This window comes from Nymphaea colorata, chromosome 1 (genome assembly GCF_008831285.2).
Source record: "Nymphaea colorata isolate Beijing-Zhang1983 chromosome 1, ASM883128v2, whole genome shotgun sequence".
NCBI lineage: Eukaryota > Viridiplantae > Streptophyta > Magnoliopsida > Nymphaeales > Nymphaeaceae > Nymphaea > Nymphaea colorata.
Window position 1 is genome coordinate 40,302,912 of NC_045138.2, and position 23,153 is coordinate 40,326,064.

The following is a 23,153-nucleotide window of genomic DNA, read 5'->3' on the forward strand; positions in this document are numbered from 1 at the left end:
GACTTTATTTGAAAAGCAATCGCACAAGAAGATAAGATATGACGACGTGTCTGTGTTGGTTTCCTCTGCGGAGCACGGTATTTTGAATCCAACAGCAAAGGTTAAGAACAAGAACTCTCGAGGGACCATCTGATTACTTTATACCTGACATGAGATTCTGTGGTTCTGAGATCCATATATTTAAGATCCCAGTTCTGTTCCCCCTTCTTTAGAAAAGCAGAAAGAGAAGACCTTCCTTGCATGATCTCGGTTTGGAATTCTTTACAACGTAACTTGTAATTTCGGTTCGTTAAAACCTTGAACATTATGCATATCAGTTTCAGGGATCTCCCTAGAAGTGTTTAAGAATCAAGGATCTTGTGTTCGGTAAAACCTTGGACGTCCTCTAAAGTTTTGCTACATTAGCCAAATTATGCCATATCAATTTCGTGGATCTTAGCCTAGATGTGTTTGATAATTAAATATTTTAAATTCATTACTGAAGTCTGCCATAACTTTATTGATGTAGTAGGGCCTTCACATTGCAATCCAAAGTTGAACAGGATAAGAACTAATCATACTTAAAGGTTCAAACTTCCATTTTATATTACCAGGGGATCCACTCGGCAGCTTAGGGAGATATGGAGGGGAGGTTGGCTTTTATTCTTAAGTTTATGGGTTTTGATCAAATTCCCCCCCCCCCCCCACGTCTAAAACCATTAGTCAGATCTGGAAAGTATTATGCAACTATTTGTGGACCTCACAAAAATCGCAGACCAAGAGTTCGTTTAGATGGTCCAACAACCATTTCATCGAACAAAAATGTGGCACATCAGTTCCATACAGGACTCCTGACCGACTACCCAATTGCAGATAACATAGGAATGTTTAAATCAGATACTCTTCGAGAAATATGCGTCAATCAAACTCCATAACTCATTCATTCTCACAAAGTCCATCTTGGCCATCTGCAAAACCATTGAGCCAAGCTTTTGAGGTTGCGGGTCTAAAATATCCATCAATCAAAAATTGATTTAAGAAACAGCATTTCCCAACTGATAAAGCTCTGAAATCTATCACCTGTAATTCTATATACTGAGTAACCTCCCCAAACACCAATCACATAAACATGATTGAACATTTGCATGTCTGTTTATGTCTTGAAGTATATTGGAAGCCCCTTGAGCAATTAAAAGGCAAAAGTACAAGAGTGGACTTAAAAAAGTAAATAAATGCCCAACGGAAACTTGTGTGCAATAAAAGCAAAACAGTGTTATTAAACTGATACTTACTTTGAAATGTTCACTACAACAAAATCCAAATCGAACCAAAATAAGGAGTGGAGAGAGGAACAAATAAAAAAAAAAAAGATTGTGGTAACATGATACTTTAAAAATCACAGACAAACTGCTGATACTGGTTATGAATTCAGTTAGCACAGCAAAGGAGAGATTGAGAGAGAATGGTCTATGCAACTAGCCACATCTCAGCACCGGGCCTTAAGCAGAGCAACATCCAACTTTCTTCACAGCAGATACATCATCTTTGCTGCCCACATTGATGGTCTGACCCTTGGGCAAGGCAGCTGGGTCTTCTCCAATATCAAGAGCTTTTCTACTGACGACACGGTATATCTGTGTAAGAACTTCAGTAAAAGCATTTTCCACGTTCAAAGATTCTAATGCTGATGTCTCCATGAAAAAGGTATTTTCTCGTTCAGCAAATCCTTTGGCATCCTCTGTCGAAACAGCCCGTAGATGACGAAGGTCTGCCTTGTTACCAACAAGCATAATCACAATATTGGCATCTGTGTGATCCCTGAGCTCCTTCAACCATCTTTCGACATTCTCAAACGTGACATGACGGGTGACATCATAAACAATAAGTGCACCCACAGCCCCTCTATAGTATGCACTTGTAATAGCACGGTATCTTTGAAAGGCAAAAGGATTAAAAAAAAAGTCAGTTATCACATGGTTAAACAATTGCCAAGAGACATCTTAAATATTGATTACCTGGAAACTATTCAAAAAGGAAAATGGAAATAAAACTGAAAGTGATGACCCACTGCATGGATATTTAAGAAATAAAAAAATCAGCAAATCAGTAACATGCAAAATATTGAAACAAATGGAGCTCATCACGAGATCTTTTATGGGGGGAAAAAAAAGAATAGCTAATTGGCGATCATACTTCTTAACTTTTGAAACCTTTACACAACTCCAACCACTTCAGTTATCTGTACCAGCCATAGCTTTTGCTTGTGCTAAAAGAATTATTGGTTTTGAGGTGCACCAGAAGAGAAGCATGGTGATGCATAAATACCCAATCCCATAGCTCAAACATGAACAACTACTTTGTTTAGTTCTCTTTCCTATACAATGGACATAGGCACAATGGTATACCAGCCGAACAAGAAAGCATAATAGATTGACAATAGATCATATCCCAAGGGCAAAAAAAGTATTCCAAGGTTGAAAAGTAGTCAGCTGCAACAGATCTTATCTCCTAATTGATATGTACATTCAGGAACTTTACACAGTCCACTTCAGGAACTTTTCACATTCCACTTCATGTTCTCCAAGCCATGCACACAAGATATGACAAAATAGTTTCTGGGATCAGCCATATCAATCAAACAATTGACAAAGGATGTCATGTATCATAGGTTGGTTGAAACACCAAGACAACCAACTAGTCCTTCTAAATAATACAATACTCTGTCCATCACAACAATTTGCCTCCCATATTCTGCCCAGAGAAATTTCAAGAACCCAGTAAATTAAGGGGCAAAAAATGTGAATAGCAAACCTCAACAACTAAAGGATATCGATACTGCACCAGTGTTTCATCCACCATCATCAAGAGATAATAGAAATGGAAAAAAGGAAAAATAATAGAAAAAGGAAAAGATTGAGGAAATGAAGACCATGGCATCCAAGTAAGCTATGTCATGCAAGAAAGGGAAAGAACTCAGTGTGGTATATGACCTAACATATAGGGCTGCATAACAAGTTGAGCAATAGAGCTCGACACATATAAGATCACCTTAAACTTAACTTGATTATTTTAACGAACCATGTTGGAGCCAAAAGATTCACTCATGTACTTGTATGAGTCAAGCTCAAGCTAGGTATAGCCAGATTGCTTAAGTTTGTAAAAGAGCACATATACAACATACTTTGGCCTTTAAGAAGTTATGTTTAGTGCAACAGGCACCTGTAACCTGTTTAAATTGTAAATGGTAGATCACTAGATCCTACTCTCGAAACATGCTAGCTCCCTCTTCCACACACATTTTACAAGATAAAAGAAAAAATTATACTCAAATAGTGGACTCAAGCTCAACTCCAATTCAACCCATGAACCAAACCTTCGAAGACTCGAGTCAACATCGAACCGGCTCAGCTGGACTCAAACAACATAGACCCCTATTGACATAGTTATTGACTGACTAGCCATTCTAAAAGCAACATCAACAGGCTCCTTACGGCCTATAAATAATTGAACAACTGACAACTATAATGTAATCGAAATCACAAAAGGGAGCGCATAGGAGGGCATTATCGTGTTATTGTCTAGAAAAAATGAAGATCAGGCTTCCCATATAGCTCATGGGAGACCATTAGAATGTATATTGTAAACACTTGACTGAAAAAGAACTGCTCATTAAGATACTAAAAATGCATACATAGCTACCTGGAAGTAATAGCATTTAGTCTCATCAAGGAGAGACAAAAAGAATCCACATAACAGACTTGTAGGCTGTAAAGCATTTATCTATGATTAAATATCAATTTATTCACACCATAGTACAAGTCATAAACAAGAATTAGTATGAACTATTAACACTTAACAGGAAACTTTTCTCTTCCTCCAATTTCATGAAACCTGCCCCTCACTCCCCACAAGTGCCCATTTTTACTTTAAAGTGATCACCATTGTCAATAATGATAGAGCTATAACAGGGCTTTTTGGGCCCAATTAATCCTTATGTTAAGTGGTGGAGAACAGTGTTTGAGATGGACAAAAAGTATAGTTCCTCTATGTTTTATGTTGAACGTTGCATAAGGCTCTGTTGTGACACAAAGAGAACAAGATAAAGCATCATGCAATGCTCTTCACCAGGCATTCAAACATGCCCCTAGGTTTCTTCTTTAATTTCTTCAACTTGTATCACTATTGACCAATCTTACTGGTGATGCAATAAATCTACAATGTGTTCTTTTCTATGCCATGTATCTGTCTAATCGTAAGAAACTGAATGCACATGGCATTGCACGAGAAAGTACAGCAAGATACAGGCTCAAGTTTGGTTTTCATTGCGATAAATTAGGTCCAGAATGGAATTAATAGCGAACATGGCCTGCTACAAGGCTAGTATATCCACCACACATGTAAAGTATAACCTTCTCACAATTGTTAATACTAGTGGTTTATATGAGTCAAGTTTGAGGAAAGCTGCATTTGTTCAAGCTCAGCTTGAATTTTAGAAGGCCTGGCTGGAGCTCAAATAGGCTAAGCTCGAAAGTAGCAAAAAACACTGAGTACATAAACACTTTTATTTTGTAAAATTTGTATATAAGAGGAAGAAAGCAAGTTCTGAAAATAAAGCTCATCATTTACAATTCATAAAGGTGTCTCACCACACTGAAGATGCTCTTTGAATTGAAGAGTTAAAAAGCATCTTTCTATGCTCTTTTAACTAGCTTACGTGGGTCTCTGAATACATTGTCTGAGCCTGCCTAGCTCGTGCTCAACACACTTAAATAAATGAGTAATCCCTTGACTCGAACTCAACTCATTCAATAAATGAGTCAAGCTCGAGATAGCTTATGGAGGTAGAAGTTGAGTTACTAAGCTCATTGTGCATTGCTAGTCAAGCGGCTTCCATGCATTATTAGTTATTTGAATATTTCACTTCTAGGCACTAGTCCTACCAAATGCAACATTATTTCAGAACCCTCCATTAACAAGAATATTGTGTAAGAAAGAACCAAGGATCGTTTCTTCATGAAACTGCAAAGAAACCACAACCTCCTAAGCACATCGTCTCATTGTTAGCTATTGATCCTATTGCAATGATAACTTCTAGTCCAAGCAATGCTCCAGCTTATTTTGGACAAGCCCACCAACTTTCTTCCCCTAGAAAATCAATATATGTTTGCAATACCCATGCTATTGATGAAAATGGTCTTTGCACCGTACATTTGAGGTGTTTCCTCTATCAAAGGAAAGGCCTTTCAAAATAAAAGGTGGTGATGTATTGGAACTTACAGGGAATTTACATGATTAGGTATGTTACAGTTTGCCAAAAGTCATAGCAAGCAAATTTCTTTCTGCTGCTGCAAGTTGCAAAATGGACCACCGTTAATGTCTGTTGGCCTTTCAACCATGAATGTCATAAAGCATGCATACTGCTCAACTGGAATTGATCGTAAAATCCTTCTTTCCCAAGAGAGACAGATCATGAAAGGCGAAGATTTGGTCAAAAAAACCTGTTGAAGTTTGACATCTTGCAACAACTTGAGAACCACGAATTTGGGAAAGGAAGCTTACGCCTGCTGTTTATTTGTATGCTACCGTAACCTGCTATCTTGTCAAAAGTGCTAGGTGCAACCAAGACAATGACTATGTCAAACTGGTGCATTAAGCGATCCCAAAAATTTAAATTAAAGCAATAAAAATACAATATTCATTTTTTTTAAATTAACAACAAAACTGAAGCATTTTTCAATGGAAAACCCATTATCATCAAACTGAAGCATGGCAAAAGGAAGAAAAACTAAAAATTCTGCCTGAGCCGATAGAGAAAAAAAATTGTTTCAGATGGCAAAAGAAAAAGATAAAAAATAAAATAACAGGAAAAGAAGAGAAATAGGATAAAAAGTTATGTAGAAGAAGAGAAAAACCCCTAGGCCAAGGTGCCATACACTGTGGACTATGGAGTACGGATAGGCGTTCTCAGATGGCACGTTCGCTAAGAAACTGCCATCCTTGGTGATCAACTAAGCCTAAGGCCCTAGGCACATTTTTGACAGCACGGGTAACCTGTTGTACCAGACCCAAAGGACACCTAAGGTGCCTGCACCGAATTTTTAGAACTTCTTCACTAAATAGTTTTCCATGTTCTATTTTACAAGGACAAACAATCACGGCACTAGTCTAGAAGGTAGAAAAAAGAAGGACGATGTATTCGATATAACTGCTTAAATATAATATATGTTAGACCCGTAGAAAATGTATGTCACCCTAAATGTATGCGATCACATCAACATAATCAAAGCTAGTTTTAATGCATGCCTACTTATAACTACCACATCATCATAAATAAGTGAACCCAAGAAAGACCAACACCCATGTTGAATGCAAAAATGAGAAACCAAAGAAGCAAGACAGGAGAAGAAAGATTCATTCTAATTTTCAAGAGAACCATTGCCGCCATTTTCTTTCCTAGCGATCCCTTTTTCCATCAATAAAAATCGCCATTAGTGGGTAGAAATGCAAGGAACACGTGAGATCTAAGTTTGCTCCAAGAGAAGCATCAAAAACAAGAACTGCTGAACGAACACGCGATCAGGAAACCGATGTGTAAATTTTTACAGACAGCAAATTTCACGCCGTGCACTCCACATTTTCTTCAAATTCAAGAAAGATGAAGAGGAATCACATGGAAAAAGTAAAACCGCTAGGCGCCAACCCCACATCCATCATAACGAGCTCAATCAGCAAACGGTTATAAAGAACAAAATGGAGAAAGAATCAAAGAGAGATAGACCTATGCGTTGATCGCAATGAAAAACTACAATGCCTAAAGTCCGAGAATAACGAGCCACCAGAACCATTTCCTCAAGATCTATCCATCAAAACCCCAAACAATCGCAAAACAAAACCAGAACAAGAATACACAAAATAGAATCCAAAAACCAAGGAGCTCCGGTCAGATCGCTCACCGTTCCTGGCCTGCGGTATCCCAAATCTGCGCCTTCACGACCTTATCGTCGACGTGGATGCTCCTGGTCGCGAACTCGACGCCGATCGTGGACTTCGACTCGAGGCTGAACTCGTTCCTCGTGAACCTCGAGAGGAGGTTCGACTTCCCGACGCCTGAGTCGCCGATCAACACCACCTTGAACAAGTAATCATAGTCGTCGTCCGCCCGATACGCCATTTTCCCTCCTTCCCCTTCCCTTCTCCTTCCTCCTCTTTCCCTCCTCCCTCTTTCTTCCTCCCGCCGATCTTACTCCGGGAAAATTTAAAAAGAAAAATACAAAAACAAAAACAAAAAAAGATCGGATGGATCTCTCTTTCCCTGTCTTTCCTTCCCCCCCAGAAATTAATGGAAATAAACCATTTAGAAATTAATTATCAGGGGCAGAAGCGAAAAAAAGAAAAAATAATAAAGGATGGGAAGAAGGAGAAGAAAAGAATCGGTCTCTTGGCTTCGCTCTGCAATTTTGTTGCCTCTCCCTGTCGTCCTGCCACGACCCAAACGATAAAGAAACGCAAGACGCGCAGGACTTTTCAATAAATGACCAACGCGTCCTCCCTCTCGTCTACTGGCCTGTCAAATCCGTTTCGGATCAGCTCTTACTGGGTCCAGATTATCTGATATTTGGTTTTACAGACTTGAGTTTAAATTGGACTTGAATTCTGTTTTTTCTTCGTTAAGATAATTAAATCATCTCCAAAAATTTTGTTTTAGTTTAAAAAAATCTGTTTTGATCATGAAACCACGTTTTAAGATGGTTTTAAACATCATTAAGTTGGCTTCTCAGGGATGTTTGATGATTTCATATATCAACCTATATGGATTTCTTGATGCAAGTCCAAAGATTTTAAATACTTATTAACACAAAGTTCTCAGTCTTAAAATTAAAAATGTTAAGGCCCTGTATTATATATATATATATATATAATTGAACAATCCCTTAAGGTAAATTAATTAAAAATGATGCAATCACAAGAATGGTTTTGTATCAAACAGGCTGCTCTGTTATCTTGAAATGGAAGGGAGCTGTCTATTTAATATAAATTTGAAAACGATATGTCAATACGCGTTCAACGGCGCATTCAAAAGATATTCTATATGCTAAACTGAGCATGTCAAATAACAAACGGGAAAATAACAAATCACTGTTCAACTTTCTATCATTTTCAACTCACTACCATCAACCCCTCAAGAAAGGGAAAGACTTTTAATGAGAGGAATATTTTACAAAATTACCCTTCTCAAATCAAAATATCTGAAAAAACAGAAGATGAAAAAGAAGAATTTTCTCTACCATTACGGGATAGGGAGGGAAATATAAACCTTTGGCAGCTCATGTACCTGCCGGAAAGTAATCTTGGCTGGAGAAAATTATTGCTTTAGTTTAACGTTCTTGGTTTGTAGTAGAGAGCCTGGTCGAGCTTCAACTCGGCCAACTCGAATCGGCATGAGTCATACATTGCTTGAGTCGATAACCCAAGTTTCAGCTCAAGTTTGACTCGTTTAAGCTTGTTTACCAAGTCTCCATTAACATGATCTATTTCTTTAGTTTTAATTTTTGAAATTATAAAAAAGATGATAACCTACATCAAACGAGCTTACTCGAGCTTACTGAGTCGAATTCATGTAACTCAAACGTAGCTCGTTTATAAGCTCGAGTTTTCAATCAAGCTGAAGCTTGACTCGCTTATAAACGAGTCGAATATGAAACTAAGCATAGCAAAGCAAGTTCGAGTCAAGCTCCAGCTCTAGTTTGGAAGCAACAATTTGAGAATTATAAGAAAAACTGAGCATCCATTTGTTTAGCCTCAAAATGTAGGTGGTTATTTGTACATTTGCACATTTGTTAGGGAGCTTTTTTATAATTTATTTTATTTGTTAATTGTTCCTTTCGGTTTCCCTCTCTAACTCAGACTTTGTCATATACGGATGGCTGCAAACGTGGAACTCTCAAATCAATTGCTTGAACTTTCCAATCTTGAGTCTAAATTTTGACCAAAAGGAGCTCCATCTAACTGTTTCGGGTTATAAAAAGGTGGCTAATTATATTAGGCAGCTCTTTCATGTTCTCTTGTAAAGTTGTTTTTTTTTTTTCTAATTAAAAATTAAACAATGTTTAATATGAGTTGGATAATTAGGGGATCTATTTAAATTGAATTGGGGAGGTAGTCACTTGGCCAGCCTGTGACCAGTACAACGGGGCCGAGCCTGTTTGTTACCAGGCTGGTGGAAAGACTTTGTTGAGGCTTTTGTAGCCCGGCCGGGCTTGTATGAGTCACCCTAGCCTGGCCAAGTGACTGTGCTACTTTTATAGTTATCAGCCAACCAAGAAAAGCTTGGAAAAATGTTTTAATTTAAGAAGGATACCTCTATAATAGTACGTGTTTTCCTATGTGTGGTGTGGCTCGAAAACTCTGAGGTGTTTGGCACCTTAGACAACTTGTACTGAAATGATATGAGGTGGAAAAAGGTAGACGGAGTTCTTTAAATGGTCTGATTATTTTTTCCAAGTTTTTAGTTTCTGCTTTCCTCCCTTCAACCCCCTGGTACTAAGTTTGGGCTCGGCCCAGCCCCATAATGAGTCGGGCCTGGGCCAGCTCAACATTCAAAAATCGGCCTCGGGCTTGGTCTGAGGCCAAGCTCTGCTCAAGCTCAGCTCGATTAAATTTAAAAATATATTTTAATATACAATAATATATAAATATAATTAATTATAATAAAATATTATGTATATATATATATAAATTAATAAAAAAATTTAAAAAACCAATTATTGAGCACCAATAAGGCTTATTGGGCTCACTCGAGTTGGCCTGATAAATAATCGAGTCAGTCTGGGTCCCTCTTTCTCGGGCTTGAATTGGGCTGAGTACCGGGTACCCGACAGTGGCTCGACCCAGTGCCCAGCTTTAAGTACTCCGTTGGCCTGACCCGGTGATATTCGCCAAAACGAAGTTACCCATGAACAACTTTGCGACCATGCAAACACGCCCCGGGAACATTGCATGACATTTTTAAATGTTTCGGATCCATGCGAAATCCTGGAACTCACATATTTGGATGTCCGGTTTCCACAAATTGGAGCGTCAATCTTGGGTCGGGCCATCGGACAAGGATTGACACGAAATGTCAAAAGTTGAACCTAGTGCCATGACTGGACCCAGCTCAAAATCCTACCTCGATGGTTAATATTAGGTCCAATCCGACAAATCTTAGTTCTCATTCGGATCCGCTGACTATCCGTTTCGGTTGGCTTGGATGATGGACCCAACCAAAATTCAAACCCGACGTGTTGGTGGAGACGCGTGCACCTTGGCGTGACGTGTGTTGTCCCGGTTAACTTCTTTTCTTATTTATAAAGAGCGTGCTTGTTGTTTGGTATTTTTACGAGGTAACTCATTTATTTTTTCAAAAATTACGAACGATGTCTCCATGTGAGTGATCTGAAACGAGCACTGTAGCTAATTCCAAGTGATTGGATTCAACAAGAAAGTTGCCATGTGACTGGCAATTGGGTTCTGATATGGTAGAATATTGTTACCAAATCTAGTAAATATTCAACAAGCCTACTTGAATTCGCTCGGTTAGGCTTGATTCAAGCTCGACTCGTCCAATAAACAAGTTGAATCCCAGCTAATGAATAGAATCGGTTAAGTAAACGAGTTGAAATCGAGATAGGCGAGTCGGATTCGTGTCAATTTGAGTAAAGCTCAAGAAGAAAACATATGCAAAAGGATTCATATTGTTATCACAACAAAAAGTAATTCCATTGGTTTGATATATTTATAAAGTTTCCTTGCATGTGGTTTTTTTTACCTCATTATTGGGGATTTTTTTCATGTATACTTGATGTGCATCTTTTCTGTTATTTTATTTATACAATATGTTTATTATTATTGGAATTTCAGCAGTACACATATTGTAGCACTTATAAACTTGGTATAAGCAGTTTTGTGCACTTTCGGCTATCAAACTAGTTAACTTGGCTTGTTATATTAATGTTAAAGACTGTCATTAATTGCATAATTGTTGGATATATGTATTCTTGAAGTTCAAGAGCGTTTGTGACAGCATTGGCTTGTTGTTATCTTTCTAAGTATTCAGTTTGCAAAGCTAATCTGTTTTTATAAGAATATATCTATTTTGTGAGCTTTTTTACAAGATTAAAACAATATCTTTTGTTAGTCCAATATCTGAATGGTCCCAACTTTCCAAATCGCTCTGACATTTTTAATCAACTTCCATCCTTAATACACAAGGACCATGATTCTGTCCACGGCTTCCTTGTGTTTCATGGGTTGTTCTGAAGCCTCGAGTTGGTACCATATAAAAATGAGAGGGCTTTGATTCATCATCTTGCAAATACAACTGCCCAACAAAACATCGTTATATTCATCAAGTTTCTTAAGGCCAATATTGCATCCACTCCATTAGATGCTTCTTCCTCCCGGTGTCTATATCTGGCCATAAATGTTTTCATAAGATCTTTTCAATTAGAAGGGTGGAGAGACCCTCGGGATATTAAAAACTTGCATCCAAAAGGGCTCATATGACAATGTTAACAAATTGTTACTCTCCCATATGAGATAAATTCATAGAAAACCGTGTTAGATTGGTATATGAATCTACTCCAATTTTTAAGTAAGTAATAGGAGACATAACAATTTAGCCACAAACATGATCATAAAAGATACCCCAAGTTTAATTCCAAATGCAAAATTGTGACATGCTCTCTAAGGTATAGACTATATAATCAATAGTTTTAATTATTTTGGCTCCCAAAATTACCACTTAATGTCAAAAAAAGCACGATCTTCATGTTGATTTGTATGTTTTTAAACATGCCATATTGACTAGTCTCGTAAGAAGTGGAAATTCATCTAGCCAACACAACCATAATCAATTTATACATGAATTAGTTTTCCTAAATGAAAACATCGGGTCCACCGACACAAATTGCCGAAAAAACTTGGAACTTTCACATGTTCATAATAAAAACATGTTAGTAAAACTCAAAGGAGAAAAGTTTTCCTCTTGCTATCAACAATCGGAATATTGCAGGCAACGTCAAATAAACCAAATAATCGATTTAGCAGATGCTACACCTCGAAATTAAGGGATGTTTCTGGGACTTGGTGTCCCCTCACTTTGCACATTAAACTCTGGCAGGCACGAAACCATGTTGTTTTCAATAACATAAAAGCTGATAAGTAAATGTCTTAAAAAAGATTGAATTGGAAATATATATTGTGATGCAAATGTGAAAAAGCCAGTCTTTTTTGTAGGTTTTCTGTACATCATATATAACTTTATCTACTAATACACATACACCTATACGCCATTGTTCTTTCTCCATATTTTCTTCAACAAAGTTTAAAAATATCATGAGAAGGAAACTTGTGCTCGCCAATTCACCAATGTTGAATTCATTAGTGGGCTTTCAGGGATACCCAGTACATATGTTGGTAATTGTCAAGATCTAGTGTTTCATATAGGAAAACTTCTCACATCTTTATAACCTTTTATATAGGAAAACTTCTCACATCTTTATAACCTTTTATATATATATATAAAAACGTTATTTTCAACAAAAAAAAAAATGTGTATATTACGTATCTTTCGTGGCGTGTCCAGGTGAGACAAGTATATAATTCATTCAAGCTCGGCAGCCAAGGAATACAGGCGATCTCCCTATCCGTTCGAGTGGACAGGGTGGCCTAAGTGGGGCCCCTACATGCACGGCTTGATTGAGGATGAAGGGGACCCACTGCTTTCTCTGTAAAATTGCCACGTAAGCCGATCTTTTTGTTCCATTCCACGCGTCGGAAGGCGATTGGTCCACCTTGGCTCGTTCTCATTGGCTGCTGCTTGGATGAAAGGTCCAGCGTGGCAAAGAAAAGGTGAGGTGAGGCCTTTTTTGGTTGCACCAAAATTCGGTACCGTTTGAATCACCAAATTGGACCAAAAAAAGGGGAAAAAAGAGATTTGGGAAAATGCCACTGGATCGTTAAAATATTATAATGCTGCCACTTGCCACAGGCGTTTAACCTTGCGTGTGGGGTGGGCGTTTCTGGTAGCCCTTTGTGCTGTGACTTGAGCTTTTGGTTCAACCTCTTTAAGAAGAAAAGTACAAAGCGGTTTCCCAACTTATCCTGGTTTTTTTTTAAGATAATTAAGTGCACCTAAAGTCACAACTACTTTAATTTTTGGCGTTATTTTAAAAGTAAGTTTCAAAAGAAAATAAATGCATGAATAAATGATATTGTGATAAGTATCGAGCTCTTGATAAAAGGAAGTCAAATATGTGACATCTTTGGAATTTTTGGACATCTAAAATATACGTTTTGTTAAGCGTATAAAACCAGTAAAGCAATTTTTAATGAAGTTCATAAACTAAACAGGTTACCAACTAATGCCCATCTAACTTGGTCCTAATCAGACGCTGTATAAGTAAAATATGGACACATCATATATCTCATATTTCACATGAACACACCTAAAGAACATGAGATGTGTCGTTTTGTATAGCTTCTTATAAAGGATAATGCAGAACGGCATAACAAATACCATTTTGGGGTAGGTGCATGAAACAGTATGTTATCGTTCCTAAAGAGTCGTGTTTCTTTAGTTTAACACCTTATTACGAGAAAGTTTAACACCATATTCAGAATTCCTGAAAATCTTTGAGAATTTGTAAGAAAGTTGGTTAAACAATTACTTCTCTTAATTTATAGCATTTTTAAGGCGAAAACCGATACTACTAGAGTGTGGGTTCAATTAACAAAGATTTTTACTAAATGCAAAACCATTGGTGCTCGATTTAATCGTATATACCAAACTAGGAGCCCAAACTCGGTGTGGGAGAGAGCCGCGTTGTCGAAGCCAAAATCAAATGTGGCGCTAAGTACAAATGGACGGGTTCAATAAGATTTTCCATCTAATTTTGAACAGCAAAATCTTTAGATATAGATCATCAGTGTAATTTGAATTGGATTGTTTGTGTTTCCTATTACTCGCATTTCTTGGTTCCACCTGTTCTTGTCCTTATCATTCGTTAATATTACGTGTAAAGAACATGTCCATCTCTGCACACCAGATGGTTTGAAAAATAACACAACCATTAAATTAGTCTAGACCCAAACTCAGATATTGATCTACCGCATCTACTTGGGACTTAGATCCATATTTTCCGGATCCAAGCTATATTGAATCCATTTAAGTCCCCATGTATTATGTGCTGATGTGGGGGGTGCTTTCCTAAATCAATGGCGAAAATGTAGACATGTTAAACTTGCATTTGCATGCTGCAGTGACCCTAGAAAGCAACTTGAAACAGTTGACCTAATATTTTATTAATGAAGGATGCAGGCTCTGCATCTAGGCAAGGAAAAATATGAATGGTAGCCGGTAGGAGTTGACTTTCATGTGGAAGAGTTTTTTCAATCATATACATAGCCACATGGTGGCTGGTGCGGTCAGTTGCCCACACCAGCGTCACAAAATTAGTTTAATATATATGTTGATGTTTTCATATATTTGATTGTTATACATGTAAGTGCCCTAAAGAAATTATAAGTATAGAATGAGTGCCCTCTCCAGAAAAAATTTCTGGCTCCGCTAGTGATCATATAGTTTATTAATCAGAGTCACAGATCTAAACAAGATGAATCCAAATTCTAGGCGAGCCTTCATTAGTTTCATAAAATATAAAATCAAGATTAAGGTATTTAATATTTAAATATTTGTATTCCAAAGGTTTTCTAAGAATGTTGTTCTCTGAGCTGAGAAGCCAACCCATATTGAGTAGACTTTAGGAAAGGGGTGAACACCTACATTGAATCTATAAGCATTTGAGATGTGAAGTTGTATATCCAAGCAATGTCTTGTTTGTATTTATTGCGAAACTGAACTGGCTAATCCTACACCACACAATTTGTATTACTTCTTCTTTTATTTTTCTGAATTACCTTTTTTCATGTCAATTGTTGACAATAACCAAATGTTCCAAGTTATGGTCCACCTAATTTCTAATTTATTTTTTAAGTTAAAAGATGTCTAATAATGGCCCAAATTAATGAAAGAGATGCTTCAAGTTCATATATGCAAATTCATCCAATTGCAAAGGGGAAGTATCATGAGCTAATTGCCTCATAAAAGGGGGATGGTGAACAAGACATTGAATAATGTATAAAGGGATTGAGGACAAAATGAAGAATAGCCAAAGATCAATAATAGCAGGATTCTTTAGGTCCAGTTCAGCCTTTGAAAGAACGTAGGAATGTAAACGGATCGGATTCAGGTGCGATCATGGATTATATCATCTTATTGAAATTTCGGCATGAATTTTCCAACCCTAATTTTTTAAATTGAATATCTGACATTTATGTGCAATCGGGTCGGATATTTGTTAGATCCTGAAACTGCACTCCAAACGTGAATCTGACTAGTAATCAGATCCAAATTTATTTACCATATCTAACATATCTGATCCATTTGCATGTGGTCGACTTCCAATTTTGATCCAAAACCTTGCCTTTGCGATTTGCTAAAGGAGAAAAGGAAACATTTGCTTATTCATGTTCAAGAAAATCAAAACCAAGTAGATAAATTCACATAGCTTACTGGACAAACAAAGGGAATGTTCAATCAAGATTTTGTAGATCCAAATCGGGAAAAAGAAGATCCAATAAAAATGCGGTCGAATTATTACATTTGGATAACAACCAAGTGAGACCCGATTTTGGAGCGAAATAGCTTTCTAGTCGGAGGGGGAGTCCACGTTCGACGCATGCCAGACCAAACGTGAACCAAATAGACGGCAAGGGCGATTCCGTAAAGGCCCATTTAGGAGATGTTCAAAATAGTAATTTGCGTTGACACCCGTTGGAATCCACGGCTGTTCCTTCTGCATACGGCATGCGCTCTATCATCATCATCATCATCATCTTCATTGCCATGATCATGTTATCCACATCATCATAAGCTCCATGAAAAACGCCCGCACCCACCCACCTTCTCTCTCTCTTCCTGTCTGAGACGTAACGAATTCTTCGGCCGCCTTTCTTCTTTGCTTCCTTCCTCCTTCCTTTATTTTCTTTCCGATTTCTAAAAGCGTTCTCGTTTCCTCGTTTTCCTCTTGAAGGTCTGGTCTTCTTCCTTGGATTTCTCTGAGTCTCTTCCTCTTCCTGTCCGGGATTTGGAGTCCCCGATCGCGAGAGACGACGGGGAATCCGGTGAGATCCTTTTTTCTTTTATGGTTCTTTTCTGGTGCTAATTGTGGATTATCATCTTGCTTCTGCGTATTTACGCGGTTTCGCAAAATATTTTTTCTATTAGTTTTTTCCTTTTTCTGTTGTGGCTTTTATTTCGGGAAGATCGAAGGGTTGAGTTCTGGTAATGTCGCTTCCTTTTTTGAAGCGCCCAATTTGCTGTCAATTAATGAGTTTTATGATCTTTTGAAGGTTGTTTTTCTTGTTTTCTTTTTTCTTTCAAAAATTTCAGTTTGCTTTTTCTATGGAGAAGTATGGTGCCTGTTTTTGGATTGTTGTCTCGCGATCGGGCCTTTGAATTCCGTTATAATTTTCTGGCATATGGTTGTCGTTTTAACTTTTTTGAATTCTTTTAAAAAAACTTCTGTTTGAGGCGATACACAACGCATATTGTTGGCTAATTTGCAGTTTGCTTGTAAAATTTTCTGGGTTCTTTAAATTCTAGTTTGGGGATCAGGAGATGATCTTCTTCCCTCGCCACCATCTGCGAAATCGGTCCTAAATAACAGATAATTTATTTTATAGCATATATGTAAATCTTTTCATAAGCTGGTTTGCATCGTCCATTACTAAACCGATGTTTTATTGTTTATGTTATGCCGCTCTGATATTTTAAAAAGATTAGATGAACAATTTTTACTTTTCAAAACATTTTGAGATGGGATAAGAGTCAAACAACTACAATACCAAGTTCTTTCTTTTCCTAGGTAAATCTGATGCTCGTATGTGTATGCAATGCGTGACTAAATATGTACATAAAGACCTTGTAATGATAGAAGCAAATATTCGAGTAGATGAATGAGCATTCTTATAATTTTTTTTCTTTGTGCCACTGTCTCTCTTTCCTCCCCTCTCTCTAACAATATTAAGGTTGTTCTGCAAATGGATTGTGGGAATCAACTAGTTTCAGAAAATTCAAAGGCATGGCGTATTTATTTCTTATTGCCTGTTTCTTTCCTAACTTAATAAAATGATCTTCAAAGCAGTTTTTCTCACTTCTGCCCGTATTATTATTTATGCAAAATTTTGTTCCCTTTTACTGTATGCCTACAGTTCTGGTTATTGTACTTAGTAATGCATCCACATTGCCGTGTTGTGTTGTATACTTGTATATTGTTCAACTTATGAATATTCAATACTGTTCTTCCTAGTTCTCATTGAATGCTAACATATGTTCATACATACAATACCTAGATAAGCAACCAGAGACTTGCACTCTTCTTTGTTATTGGAAATGTAATACAGATATCTGCTTGACTCTTAGGCTCAGATGAAACAAGATATTTAGAACAACCTCCAGTTTGGTTGTTTAATTTTTTCCATATCCATTCGGTTGCCTCTTTGGACAACTCCAACAGAAAGTCTGCAAAATGTTGTGCTAGTAATCAAAATAAGGCAACGTAAGAACTAGTAAGTGTTTATTGTATTTCTTTTGAAACACAGAGTATTGCAAATGAACTTGAAAAGGTTGTTTGTGTTTCATTTTCATATTTGTAAAATTTTTTCAGATATTTCTAAGCAAATGTATAAATGTTTCATATGTGAGCATTGATGCCCAAGTTCAAATTTTGGAATTTGGAGACCTTGACATATTTGAGACTTTTTCTACATCTTTGATGTGTAAAGGGTTTGCTTAGTCTTCAATATCCTTTACATGCCAGTTCTTAGTCTGATTCCAATATGGATTATTTTGTGCATGGGACACAGAGTTTTGCCTCTTCCCAAAATATGTATCTTGATAATTGTGTAAAAATCTTTTTTGCGGAAGGCGGAAACCATGTAAAATTCCTTTTCTATTTGGTGCTCTAACTAAACACCCATTAGTGGCATGCATACTACACAGTGGAATATATTTTTGGTTGAATCAAAGGCAACCAATATTCAGAAAGCTTGTTGGACTGAATATCCACGTATTTATGGATAGATTGCAAGTTTGAAACCAGGAAGGTGCTCTGAGATGAAGTAGTCATTTTTTAATCTCTAGTTCTCATGAATGCCTTTTTACAGCAGAACTTATTCTTTAAAGGTTTTGCAGACCCAGCTTATTTCAAAAATGGAAGAAAGCTCCTTGTATTGCTGCATATAGCTAAAACATTTGGGGCCCTGTTCTTGAGAGAATTTTTATCAGTGTAAATGAAAAATTGAAATGTTGTTTCTAAGCAAAATCGGTCACCGTCTTTAATTGTATTCATCAGATGCTGTGTGCTATAAACCTTCCATCTTCATTGTTGGCCTCCACTGTTACTGCTGATTCTGATAGCCTGTGTAGTTAGATTTTACTGGAGAAAAGAGGGTCAAAGCATCCAGAGATGATCGGGGTTATCCGTCAGACCTTCAAAGTGGTCTTTAGTTGCCAGTCCCTTTAGCAAGGTCATCAAGGTGACAGTTGGCATCAACTTGCTCAGATGGAAGATGTGTCAACAGGACTGAGGATATGTTTTGGGTTTTGAAAAGAAATATGGAAGTTGAGCAATTAATTTTTGTTCCTAGGGTTGTACTTGCAGATGATAAAGGAACTATATCCTAAAGGACATGGTAGTTGCCGATTTGTGTACTTGTTGGTGGTGCCAACTACTACTACTAGTGGTGGTGGCGGTAGCACTGCTGCAAGGGATGGAGAAACAGGATCGTGATGCTAGGAGGTTGATGGCCTGGTCATGTGGGAGGGTCAGTACCTTCTGGGGAGATTCACAACCAATATGTAGATAGAAATAAACTTAAGAACAGCCCCTCCCAGCTTTTGAGAGGTGAGCCTGTTTTTCAACTCTCATTTCTATTTACCAAACTTGTTAAGCCTAAGTAAAGATATAACATGTGAAGGAAATCTTTTTTCTCCAAAATAAACATGTGTAACAATGTAAAAGCTTCAAACGCTGTCTCAGTCTTATGGCATATTACTGGTTATCCAAGAACATCAGCACATTACCTAAGCGTCTTTATCTGAATGGGCATACAGACAGTTGGCTTCCCAATTTAGTGATTAGTGATGATTTTGTTTGTATGAGCAATGTAATCAGACACAAATGATGCGGTAGAAGTGTGAACCTGATGTTATAACTTATAAGTAGGTCTGGATGCCAGAAAGATGTTTAAGATGAGGTGAAACATTACATACATTCAGTCCTTTTAGCATAAGTATCATTCCTTGAGCTTGACCTCGTGGTACTGTCATGTGAAAGCCATAAAGCATGTACCTATTTCTTTTCTATTTTCTGCTGCCTTCTTCTGCATTGGTGCGTTCTATTCCTACTCCTTGATATTGTTTTTTACTTTGGGCAAGCATGGGCATCGGACCATTTGTTGCAAAATTTAGCAGCATTGCCTTGTTCTCATTTTTTGGATTTTTAAATATGTGTGTTGGTTGACAATGTAAAATTTCAGGGTTGCTGTTCCTTTGTGAAGCTCAATGGACACGTCACAAAAAGACATGTTCAGTCCCCAAGCTTTGGATACAGAGATCGGGCCAAGCCATAGATATATACAATCTGAACCTTGCATGATATTGGGAACGAACTTTCCAAACCAGAATAGCAACAATACAAGTTTACTACCTTCTGGAGATCCTTCTGGTCTAGATTTGGACTATGTGCGCCATGCAAATAACAGTTTCTACTCAAACCATTATAGCCATCATCCACAGACTATTCCTTGCTCAGAATTGAGTAGAACCCCTACCAGCTTTTTACAGAACATCAATAATAGACCTTATGTGATCCACACAACAGCTCATTCTGTTTTCCCCAGTCCACTTAACCCCTCCAGTCATTTGGCTTCCTCTAGCAGTAGTGGTGCATTCGGAGCTGGGATGCATCACTATCCCAGGTCTACTGATCTCGTAGACACCGGAAGAGGGTCATGCAAGCGGAAAAGTGAAGAAGCACCACTAGGAAGCTGCTATCCGGTTGGTGCACCCTCGAGCTCAAGTTCTTCAGGTGCTAACACAAATTTTTGTCAGCATCAATCAGAAGATCCATCCGGAACCATAAGAGGAGTTTGTAATCTTGCATCTATCAATCAATCAGAACATATGCAGAACAGTAATGCTGCAGTCTCAGGGGGTTCACAAAGAAGTGTGAGAAGCAGGTCTGGCAGCATAAGAGCATGCACGGACCAAGTGATAGAATTTCATAGTCAGTTCCTTCAAGGGAATCATATGGATCAATCCCCCCCATCTGGCAGTGATGGAGCAGTGGCACAGCTGAGTAGCAATGGTGATGGGGGCAACTCAAGTTGGAGCCGCTTGCCTGTTCCTCCTGGCTTGCATAGGAGAATGTTTGCTTCTTCAGGTGAGTTATACAGAGTGGAAAATTGTCAGTCATTTTGCTTGCTGAAAGCCTTTAAACGTCTCAATTTAGAGGAGGCTACACTATCAGCAACCAAATTCCACATGATATTGTAATTGCTTTCGAAATTACCAAATATGATAGGTTCAAAACTTTAGATCAAAGTATCTCTTTAATTCACAGCTCTTAATAAATTTTCTGGCTAGACTTTCTGGAAAAAGAGGTTCTCCGATGCAAAAATGATTGCTTGGTGGTTTTGGTATTCTAGGTCCCTTTTTATGCCATTCTCATTGACGTTGTTTAAATTGGCTTACCTGGAACACTTGCTAATCATAATACATGCCATGCTTTCAGTAGCCAAAATATGACTGCTAGACCAAGCTTGGTCACCATGCCATGCAAGGTACAGCCTTAAGCCTTCAAGTCTTGTACCAGTCAAAGTCTGCTCACATATAATTTCATACTACAGCAGTTGTGATACTTATCTTCCTTCTTTTGGTGTCTTAACCTTTAGGAACATAACATACAGGATGCATGCTGGATCATTAGGTTAGAGGGGTCTTGTTACTATTCAGCCAGGATCAAGAATATCCATTTAGTATTATATGGATCTAGGTAGGATCTATGCAGTTCTTTTAGAAAGACAGAATATTTCTGGAGTTTGGTATATTTCTAGTTACATTGCAGCTATACTTACAAGACCTGGTTGCGGTTTCCTATTAAGTAATTAAGCACAGATTTCGATGCTGAGCTGCTACCATTTTCTGTGTGTTGATATTCCTTTTCTGCTACTAAACCAGTTTCCTTGGCTGGTTTGTGCCACCATCTTCAACTTTTATTTACTTTTTAATATATTAGAACAAGTGTCAGTGTTTTGGCTTTGTGGTTTTCAGAGTTAGACCCATAAAATGACATGATGGTGTATAACTGCTAGTTTATGTGTTTCCTACAGGTGTCAGTGCTAGTGGAGGTCATGCTGATATTGGAAATGTGGTAACACAAGGGTACCAGGGTCCATTATTTGGTAGAATCCCCACAATTGTCTGGCATACATCACCCATGCATCATCTGCCTCCTCATGCCATGCAGCCAATTATAGGAGATAACGGCTACAGGTTCTATGCCCCAGTTCTCACCCCACCGGCACCACCTAACAGGGAGTCCACCAATCCTCATCTTCATCAGAACATGCAGAATACTGCCCGTGGTGGCGTGCAGATTGCCCCTGCTAGGTACATGCAGGTCTTGCAACCAAGTGGAGAAAGAATACCTAGAACTCAGAGAAGAACTTCTTATGAGCAAACACCAAGATTCCCTCGTAATAACAATCATATGCGCTTTGCAATGCTGTCATCACAGGTGATTTTTTTTTTCTGTAAAAAGAAATTAGCTTTGATTTTCTTGTGGTCATATGGTGCAATGGTGTTCAGGGTGCATGTTAGGTTCACATATTTACTTGGTGATTTTTCATGCAGAACTTGGCAATGCTAGACTTTTCAGGATTTTATGATTCTGGGGAACTTGTTGATCAGTACAGGGATATGAGGTTGGATATTGACAACATGTCATATGAGGTAAATGAGCCATTTTCTTGTCACTTTTTTCTCCTCCTCCTAATTTCCGTTGCATAGGAACCATCATCTGTCAGTTAAGATGGCCTAGGTCTATCAGGTCCACCTAATTAGATGTTGAAGGAGTAAAATTATTTTGTACCAATTATTATTTAACTTCTGCGTAAAAAAAAATAGATACAGTAGTTTTTTGTCCGTGAAATGCTAAGAATTGATTGATGTGTATAAGGAAAAATGGATAATGTGCATGACAAATGTATACATTTGTTCTCTCACATAACTTTCAGCTGTCTCTACCATCGTGGCCAATGAACGACAGCGAGAAATCCTGGAAAGGATCTTATTCCTCCATTTACTTCATGTGGAAAGAAAGCATTATCCAGTTCCTTCAATTGGTTTCTATCTGCTGTTAGCATTCTTGTTGCTTTTGTTGTTGCTGCATTTATGTCATGGCTGTGATGCTTGAACTATAGGAGTTGCTAGCTTTGGAAGAAAGGATAGGGAATGTGAAGACGGGGTTGTCTGAGGAGTCCATCTCAAAATGTATGAAGATCAGGAAACATGTTTCATGCGAATGTTCTTCTAGATGCAATGGATGCAGAAGCATGACCAGCGAGAGTGGGAGGTGTATTATTTGTCAGGTGAGTGCACCAGTCAATCTGTTATTTGTTCACCTGCTTGTGTATGATGATGTTCTAAACAATGACGGCACTGCAGGAGGAATACAAAGCGGAAGATGAAATTGGTTCGTTGCAGTGTGGGCATGACTACCACGCAGCCTGCATCAAGCAGTGGCTGCTAATCAAGAACTTGTGCCCAATCTGCAAAGTGAATGCACTAACAGCAGACGAAAAATAAAAAGGGCACAGATGCTAGCCTCTGTTGACAGACAGCCGTAGTTTCTGACCCATTTGTTTCTAGAAAAATTGTTTCAATTGGTATTTGTATCAAGTCATGTTACATTATTGTTTCCTTCAAATATGGAGGGAAAAGCATGGCTTCTCAAGAATTGTATAAAAAATTCCATTCAATTTGTTGAGATTTAAATCTCTTTGCCCAA

The 23,153-nt window shown here is 37.9% G+C and overlaps 2 protein-coding genes across 7 annotated transcripts; one reads left to right on the plus strand and one right to left on the minus strand.

Annotated features, from left to right (window-relative positions):
- Positions 1–1,226: 1,226 nt before the first annotated feature.
- Positions 1,227–7,477, minus strand: LOC116256856 (ras-related protein RABA1f). The gene is made up of 2 exons (XM_031633379.2): positions 6,933–7,477; positions 1,227–1,911 (listed from the first exon to the last, which is right to left on the minus strand). The coding sequence occupies exons 1-2, from the start codon at positions 7,148–7,150 to the stop codon at positions 1,479–1,481; spliced, it is 651 nt and encodes a 216-aa protein (XP_031489239.1). The 5' UTR covers positions 7,151–7,477; the 3' UTR covers positions 1,227–1,478.
- Positions 7,478–15,954: 8,477 nt separating this feature from the next.
- LOC116258054 (probable E3 ubiquitin-protein ligase ZFP1) lies at positions 15,955–23,153 on the plus strand. Of its 6 annotated transcripts, none has more exons than XM_031635178.2 (7): positions 15,955–16,203; positions 17,504–17,649; positions 19,621–20,525; positions 21,475–21,881; positions 21,998–22,096; positions 22,567–22,734; positions 22,811–23,153. In XM_031635178.2, the coding sequence occupies exons 3-7, from the start codon at positions 19,646–19,648 to the stop codon at positions 22,949–22,951; spliced, it is 1,695 nt and encodes a 564-aa protein (XP_031491038.1). In that variant the 5' UTR covers positions 15,955–16,203; positions 17,504–17,649; positions 19,621–19,645; the 3' UTR covers positions 22,952–23,153. The 6 variants fall into 6 exon arrangements, with proteins under 6 accessions (XP_031491038.1, XP_031490994.1, XP_031491028.1 ...); XM_031635134.2 differs by lacking the exon at positions 17,504–17,649 and adding an exon at positions 18,435–18,986; XM_031635168.2 differs by lacking the exon at positions 17,504–17,649 and adding an exon at positions 18,435–18,906.